We start from the raw sequence: 9,446 nt of genomic DNA on the forward strand, positions 1-9,446 counted from the left end.
AATCCTCCATTGAACCTAGCATCTAACAACTTCTCCCTCACTCTCATTTAACTATATTTAGGTATTGATTGTTTGTATCACTAGACTCTCATTTACGATGTTCTCAAACATATCTTTATCTTTTCTTTAAAATTGTAGCTATAAATAGGGTTGGCAATCGGGTTGGTTGGATAGAGGATAGGCCAAAAATCTATCAAGCCAAACCTGACTATTTATTAAATGGGTCAAAAATATCTAGATCCAAACCTAATTATTTTATTAAATAAGTAACCTTATTAGTAGTCGTGGTACTTCAATTCAGTCTCATTGATAAGAAGATAAAGAAAAAATAAAGTTAGTTGTGACGATTCAAACCTAACCTTAAGAAAAGAGTCGGCCAAAATCATCCCAATTTAAATGTAAGAAGGTAAGAATAAAGAAATTGGATAGATTTCATAATAGGACTGAAATCGGATCAGATATGGATTGGATACTAGCATATCTATATCCATATTTATTTTGTTTGATCAATACATATATGGATATGGATGTTAATCGATTGCAAAAATTTATATCTATTTTTATGCTAAATAGATACAGATACAAATCAGATCCCGAAAGTATGGATATAAATATAGATATAAATCGAATATTAAATTTTATGACTATAAAATAAAAGATATTACTATGTAGATGATGAATCAAGTAATAGCATGTTAATGTAATCATTTATTTTTCTTAAAATTTTATGAGTTCTATATAAATTTAAATAAGGTTACAAATAAAATCGAATATTTGGATACAGATCGAATAGTTGTCTATCTATATCCATATCTATTTTTTTCGGATATGGATACGAATAGAAATATTAGTCGGATACTCAAATTTTGATATATATTTATATAGATTCGGATACAAAAACAGATCTAAATAGATATTATTCCATCCACTTTCACTTCTATTTCATAAGAAAAGACTTGAGTATGATAATTGGACAAGTTAAAATATTTGGTTGGTTTCTATTAGTCCTATGTACTCTTAAAACATATGGAAGAAAGGACTTGCTGAATTTTTTTTGTATGCTTCGATGCCAATAATAGTTAGCGAAAATTATTTTGATTTTATTTAGCTCTACAAAAACAAAGGAGTTGAATAGATTCTTTGAAGTTTGTCCTAATCTAAATATTCAAAAAGATGTATGCATAAGCATGTATCCACCAAGTTAACTTAGGTGCATGTCATATCAAATTTCACTGGCATACAACAAACTTATGTAAGTGCATCATACAATAGCATTTTACTTCATATAACATATTCAACACAGTATCTAATATAATAAACTTAACAAGCCAAGACTCAAAGCCTTGCAAATAAATCAATTTAGGTACATGTCATGATCGAGTTACAACCCTAACCTTGGCTAGCTTGCAACAATAGTTTTTAGTCATGCTACTTCATTATTTTGATAAACCACTTCTTTAAAATCTTTTAAGGCAAATTCCTTACTACTTTAAACTAGTGTCAAGTGTATATAATGCACGTGGGAAAAAGCAAGGATGGTTATCATTCCTCATGATTGCTTGAGGATAATTTTTGGAGAGCACAAATATAGCTCATAATCCTTTCTCTTTTCCTAGCTACTTGGGTAGATTGAGCTTGCTACATTGCTTTCTCTCCCTCCAAATTCTTCAAACAACACCTATTATTGACTTTCTGAAAAGCAAAACATCTAAATTAGATGCAAAAAATATATTTGGGTAAAATAGCTTCTTCCATTATGATAATAGATATTTGAAGGCTTGTTACTATCAATTGATTACTATCTAATTCATATTAGCAAGTTAAATTCATGGATTATCGAAAATATAAAGAAGCAATATATTTTTATAGAGGATTTTGTGGGAAGAACTATTTTGATTGCTAGTTCAATAAATCCGCAAAGCTAGCATATAAAGATATAATTCTTAAATTTCAAAGCAAGCAAATCACACATGAGACATAATGCATCAAAAATACAAACCGAAAAGGTCATCTTTAGTTGTGCGATATAGGATTACAAATATATCTTGATTGCAAATAATGAAGCTCATGACCCATGACGGTTTCATGGTTCATGCTATAAGGATCACCAATACCTCCAACAAAGAAGGACCAGCCTTATGAACCCCATAAGACTAGAGATTTCCCTTTTTTTGAATGCATGGGTGTCTTTTGGTGTTTTTTGTAAATTATTTTCTAAGCCTTTTGAATGAGTATATGAGTTAAACAAAGAGATTGTAGGACATAAATTGTAGGGTGATAGTACAATTAAAACTGAATAGCTACTCCTCTTCATTTTTCAATTTGTTTGTATTAAACATATATAATTTTTGTGGCAACTTACTCCATGTAGTTCCTCTTCTGGAGGTACGTAAGTATTTAACTTGTTTTTCAAAATTTAAATAGCAAATCATGGAATCGTCATCTCCTCTCTCTTGTGCATGATTCACTTCTTACTACTTAAAGCAACATGTCTTCAGAATTAGGTCTTTTTAGCTAAACTTGCTCCTAGCCTGCTCTTTTTTTTTTTTTTTTTTTTGGTGGAAGCAAGAAAGATGCTATTAGCTAATAACAAGATTAAAATAATCCATGCTATCTCTCAAGTAGAATTGATCATTAGCTGGGCCTCAGGCCTAAACTATATTCATTTTTAGTCGGATTTCAGAACTGGGCCTATTTAAAATTTAACATTTTTTGCGGCCAAGCTTGACCCATGATCAGCTCTACTCTCAAATTTGACAAAAAATGTAGTGGTTCTAGTCTAGTCCTAGCGAAACTCTACGGCAAATAAGAAACAATAGGCTAGGTCATTTTTATCTTGTATTAAATAATATGAGATAATTAGCTATCCCCGTGCAACATAGGCTTACCTTTTAGAAGGAAAGTTAGTTGTTATCATTAGATAACAAAACAAAGTTCAGTTCTAACAATTCAAACCTAACTTTCGAGAAGGAAATAGTTGGTTGCATTGTTTCTTCGCTGGTATGTAGAAGGCACATAAGAAGCAAATAGATTTTTGAAGTATAACTCTCTGAGTATCATAAGATAGGTATAAATGATTTGATCAGTATCTATCATGCCTAAGTAGTTTCATGTGAGGAAACGATGTTTTTCACATTTCTTTGAACATGCTTCAACTCTAAAATGACAAGATGAAAGAGTTGGCTTTTTTTTTTTTTTGTTTGTGGTTTTAGGTCCCAATTTTCCCTAAGAAGACAAATAGCTTTATTAGATTTCCTGCAACTTGTCTAAATTCGAAAGGACAAGCCCAAACCCATGATCGGATTAGGGTAAGAATGACAATACTTAACTTGTTTAACCAAACTTGTTGTAGGTCGGCTTGGATTACATGTTTACTATAATAGTCAAGTTCAGATCTGAATTTTTGGCCTGTTTAATAAACATGTCATGTTCGCCTTGACAACTTTTTGACCTATCACGGATCCGATCCAATTCTTATCGGGTCCAACTCGACCCAATTACCATCCCTAGATTAGGAAATATCTCAGGTGAGATATTGTGTGACATGTAATAGTAATAAATTATGCATGTCCAATGCATGACATGTGAAAGGTTATGGAATGCACCCTTAACTACAAGCAAAATCAACTTTTGCATGTGCTATGTCAGATTTGTTTTGCCCTTATAGGACCAACTAGCTACCTTGTCATGGTTGTTTTCCAAGATTAAATTCCTAGTGATGTTATTTTCCAATTATGATAATTCACTTCCTTCTAACTTGAAGAGAAACATTATTATTAATTGAATTTTTAGTATGAATACCCTCCTAAATATCAAATTTTGCATAAATACCCTTCTAAAATTGATATTTGCATGTATACCCTCTTAAAATACTATTTTGCTATTCTATTCTTTTTTTATTTTTGTTTTTGTATATGTACCCATGCAATCTAATGTCGTTAAAAAATTAACGGTATCAAATTAAAATAATTAAAATATCCATAATGGGTAGACGTGTAAATAGAAACATTTATAAGGGTATACAAGCAATCATGATCGCAATCCCAATAGCAAAAAAAAAAAGACAGGAACAATAGCGTAATTTTAAAATTTTATTTTATTTTTAATTAATATAAATATAATTTTTCTTAACACCGTTAGAACAACCGTTATATTAGGGGCATTTATACAATAACAGAGTTTTACGAGGGTATACATGCAAATATCAATTTTGAAAGGGTATTCATGCAAAATCCGATATTTAGAAGGGTATTCATGCAAAAAACCCTTATTAATTTCAGACTGCTACTTTGATAGCAATTCATAGACCCATTGCTTAGCTAATAAACTTGCACCAGCAATTTAGTCAAGAGAGTGGACTAGTCAAAACAGAGTGGCAATATAAATCCACATGAATCGACTTTGAGTCCATAGTGTCTCTACTTGTGGTCCCCTGAATCCATAAAGCCAAACATAACGAGATCCGATTGCTATGTTTCAATAGAAGGAAGCCACACATCGTAAAGGAGGACCGAAGCACGAGAAATCTACCCTTGGAAAAAGGCCACCTCCTGCCATAATTAGTTCTAGCATGCAGACATAGGAAGAGGTCTTCATCCTACCACATTTCAACGCCTTGTATGTCAAAACTTGAAGCACATGTAGGAAACTTTCAAACAATTGCACACTAATTTTGGCTTTTAAGTTTCTCGAAAATCTAATGAATTCCATTTATTTGCACATCGGATTCGATCACAAAGAAATTCCAATCCTCACTGCTCTAGAATATAAATAAGTTACAAAATTATTATGGAAGATCAAGAAAGGAACATATTGCCCTATTCGTTTGAGCAACGATAGGATAACTCGAGAATCGGCATTTTAGAATTCATTTTCTCAAAATGCAATCACATGCTTAATTACGATAAGCGTCGAATCCATGGCTTCCTAAGAAACTCTAGTTTGGATCCACGATAACATGACATGAACTAAATCGATGCAAAAGAACACTTGCAATGGTGGCCCGATTAGATCGACATACAAGGATGGACTTGATTTGGTTGCACTAGGGTGAATCCAAAATCAGAACATTTATGAATGGCCAAAGGAGAAGGTTTTTTATATTCTTGTAAGCACTCTCACCAATAATATATTCATTCCCACTATAGTGTCCAAAATTTCGTGCTATGAGCATACCACGCTTAAAATGTTCATATTTCAACGGTCTATTACAACGGCGGCCTTTGATTTAATTGATCATTTCACCATACAAAGAAGACAATCCTACCCTCAATGGGGTCTATCCATTGGAGGAGATCACAGATCCAATGGTCCTCATCGCAAGAACCTGCTGCACAGGCGCGACACATCCGACGGCTGGATGGGCTTCAGCAAAAAATCCTCTGCTCCCTCTTCCAAACACCTACCACCAAAATATTTAATTAAAAAAAAATCAATTATAAATATTTTCACAAATAATTTATCTACAATTAGATTGACAACCATGCCCCTGATGGTTCTCGAAAATTGCAACACGCACCTGCTAATCCGATTTGGAACGTTCTCCGAGGACATAATAACGACCGGGATCTGCTTAAGCTCAGACGATTCCTGGATTGATGGCAAAATTGTAGATACCGAAGTTTCCAAGACCAGATATTTAATTATTGCCAAAATTTAATTTTTTTTCCTATTTTACCTTGACTCTCTTCAGAAGCTCGTACCCTGTCATCTCCGGCATCCAGTAGTCCGTGATTATCATATTCACATCCCGCTCCTGCGCCAAAAATGAAAATATTTATTTATTTGATGAACCCAAATATTATATCCATATATTAATCCTAACGAATAATTTATTTGATACATATAGCTCAAAAAGATTTAAATACCAAGCCCAGGAGCTCCAGAGCTCTCTTTCCGCTATCCACAGCCGTCACTGCAAAAATGAAAGAAAAAAAATATTCAAAAAAAATATTCTTCTATGTTTAAAAAAAATTAAAGAAATAAAAGAAAAGAACCTCGGTATTTAGAACTTCGGAGAACATTGGCGATGACGGCACGGTCGACGGAGCTATCATCGACGGCGAGAACGTGCGGCTCTCCGCCTGTGCTCTTACACCCTCTTTCCATCGCCATCCCCTCTCCTCCTCCTTCTCTCTCTCTCTCTCTCTAGAATAGTAATATTATAATAAAATTCGAAACGCCGCTCGCTCTCTCCGTCCAGTCTGCACCACCCCACCGTCTTACTACTTATACAAGAAGCGGGGAGGGGATCTCCGAATCCGAGCGCGCCTTCGAAGATTCGGTGAGCGGAGGCGATTCGATGCACGAAATCTGGCCGTGGGTTGGGATCCGAATCTCGATCGGACGGCGGAGGGGGGCCGGCGGCGGATTTGCTTCCGATATTCTGAATGAATGCAGCGCCACCGGATTTCTTTCACCCCCTCCTCCTCTCTCTCTCTCTCAAATCTCTCAATCTCTGGCGTATCTCTCACGGACCTGGACCGAGCCTCAGGATCCGGGCAATAAATAACCTCCTCTCGTCTCCTCTCCTCCCCTCGTTCTATTTACAACGAGAGAGAGAGAGAGAGGAAAGTCTTGGTCCACGTAGTGACTGACAGCTGACGTGTTATGTTATAAAATCTTTCAAAGTTTATATTGTTTGAAAGAGAGGATCTAAGCCTACCAGAAGAGAGAGAAGTGGAGATCTAAGTAGGAAGCAGTGAAGGGTTGTTCGTTTTTATTTTATGGAGGCATGATGATGAGGATATATTTATGATGGAGATAGAGGAGAATAATTAAGTTAGATGGAATGGTAGGAGAGGGGGAGGTAGGGAGGATCTCTTGGATCCGTACAGGAGGAAGATCTGCTGCTAGGTCAGTGCCTGGGCGACTAAATTATTTAGGAGGTTTATCTACTACGTACGTACCTTAGTTGTCAACTTTGCTACGGCTGGGGAAACGGAGGGGAGGAAACAACTAAGTTTAGGGGGGGTAACTCGCCTTCATCCATGCAAGCAGATGTTTTAATTTGATATGATCTGATATAAGGGGAGGTTCATAGGTTAGATCGCTCATTTCAAGAGAACATAATGGCATATAATTCAGCAGCGATCGAGGTCAAAATGGGTAGTATAACAATACAAATATATGATGTCAAAATGTAACTGAAATTTCAACCATCATACACTTTTTTTTAAAAAAGAAAAATTAACAATAGCTTGCTTGGAATAATTGTGTTTTATATATATCTTATTAGATATTTAATAAAGAAAATTGTCAAATCACATAGATTATCCCTATGAAAGACAGAGAGAGAGAGAATGAAACCTAAGTAATCTTGTTTAAGTTAAAGGGCACACATCTATAGGAGCCAGTCCCATCATCATTCCAGCTTTTCTGCATATATTTAGGTCCTTCACCATAGACAAGATTCCTTTAGAAAAACTTCGCTATCATATTAATAAGCATTCTGCTGGAATCGCATTATATTTATAACAGTATCCGAAGAGGTTGAAATTTAGCCGATATTTCTGCTTAATTAACTTCTATCATTCAGCTATTGCTCTATAATAACAACTGTTAGCAGAATAAATAATGACCTTCATAAGTTATATTTCCAATTTAAACTCGATCTTGCGAGAAACACTATGGATTTTAATCCCTCTAACGATCGATAACTTTCATTGTAAGTGCTACTAATGGTTCTTGTGATGGTGATTTATTACCAGCTGATTTCAGCTAGAAGTTCACATACAAACCAAGTTGACATGTCATTCCAAAGCATTCAATATAGTTAGTATGTTGGCTATCAGTGTGCTTGTGCATGAACAGGTTATAATATGTGCACCAAGGTGGGGAGAGGCATGATTTAGCTGTGCATAAGGATTATGTGGACCATGCGGTCAGTCACATGCAGGAGGGATACATGCAGCAGTTCCATAACAACAAAAGCTATAGCTGTATTCTTTTAGAACCATTTGTTGTTTTTATTTTTTGGTACAGGAACCATTCGTTGTTGCTATGGACTGGCTCAAAGAATCCAATGAAGACATCATCACAAGCTGGCACCAGAGGAAACACCAGACAGTGCGAGAAACGGGACTCCAAACAGGAAAGTGCAGCATGTTGCAGGCTGCTTGTGACTATCTGGTGTCATTTTATAGTAGTATTTGACCCAGTTGCTAGCTAGAAGGATGCATATGATGACGAGGGAATAGATATCCCGGGGAGGATCATGTCCTCCGGAGGTCATATCTTTTATCCCAGCTTGGACGCAATACACACACACACACAAAAAAAAAAAAAAAAAAGACAAGGCAGCAATCTTTCCCAAAGCAAAACCAAATATATTCTTCCCATGCAAGGAGACACTCATTCCACTGCTGTGACAGCAACCCCAGAGGTAAAAATATGGATAGATATAAACTATACAAATATGGATAGATAACTATCCATTTCATATCCGAATATTCTCTATATTTATAATTATATTTAATTTTATATGGTAATCATGAACGTAAGAAAAATATATGATTGTATTAAGATATTCTCAACTTTATCTGCTTTCTTTTCAACAAAGTTTTTGATTTTATTGTCTCAAAATTTAGCTATTTGAATATAAATTTTTTTATGGAATTAATATCCATATTTGGCATCCCTATTTGCCAAATATAAATAGATTTTATATATTTAAAATAAATATGGATATAATTTTTTTTATCGAATTAATATCTATATCGATATCTTTATTTGCTAAATATAAATGGATATGGATATGGACGTTGATATCCAATCGGTATTTGATCTATTCTCAGCCTAGATGAGCTCAGCTCCTGAACGGTGGCGTACAAGAAAACGTGTGGAAATATATAGGGCAACAACCTTGGTTACTACAATTAGGTTTCCCATTTAGTTTCGCGTATATTAGTAATTAATCCTTTATGAGGGTAATTCTAGCCGGCAGCATGGTTTAAAATAACGTCCCATGTAATGTTAAACAATAGCTACAGTCATATCAATGGGATTTTATTAGATTCTGTGTAAATATGGTGGAAATTTTAAAAATAAGTAAGACTATACTAGGACTTTGTCAGAAAAATACTAAAATTCACTATTACTTTTGCTTCATACATTCTTTGCTCCATGGCATCCGTGATTGGCCCAACCTTGATACTAGACTCACATATAACTCATATGCTGAACCAGAATTATCACATGACACATAATTGAGCAAAAAATGTTAACATCATTCTATTATTATATTAAATATTTTTGTCAGGGCTCTCAAATTATTCACACCAAAGGATCTCTCCCTCTCATGGAGAGGAGCGCAATTTGTAGGATTTGATACAGTGCAAAAGGATGACTTGATGTGGAGCTAGCAAGCCAACATTAATGGATCTTAGAAATTTTTTCGTGTACGTGTTTACACCATATTCAGACTAATATTTTTTATTTAAAGATCG

At 34.7% G+C, this 9,446-nt stretch overlaps 1 protein-coding gene across 1 annotated transcript; it reads right to left on the reverse strand.

The window, feature by feature from the left end:
- Positions 1–5,004: 5,004 nt before the first annotated feature.
- On the reverse strand, positions 5,005–6,888 carry LOC103722998 (two-component response regulator ORR5-like). Its single transcript, XM_008813770.6, has 5 exons — positions 5,997–6,888; positions 5,868–5,914; positions 5,678–5,755; positions 5,519–5,589; positions 5,005–5,401 (listed from the first exon to the last, which is right to left on the reverse strand). The coding sequence occupies exons 1-5, from the start codon at positions 6,112–6,114 to the stop codon at positions 5,314–5,316; spliced, it is 402 nt and encodes a 133-aa protein (XP_008811992.1). The 5' UTR covers positions 6,115–6,888; the 3' UTR covers positions 5,005–5,313.
- Positions 6,889–9,446: the final 2,558 nt, after the last annotated feature.

The sequence above is a fragment of the Phoenix dactylifera genome, chromosome 3 (assembly GCF_051530095.1).
Source record: "Phoenix dactylifera cultivar Ajwa chromosome 3, Ajwa_hap1_PhDact_Kaust_v1.1, whole genome shotgun sequence".
In the NCBI taxonomy this organism is placed as follows: domain Eukaryota; kingdom Viridiplantae; phylum Streptophyta; class Magnoliopsida; order Arecales; family Arecaceae; genus Phoenix; species Phoenix dactylifera.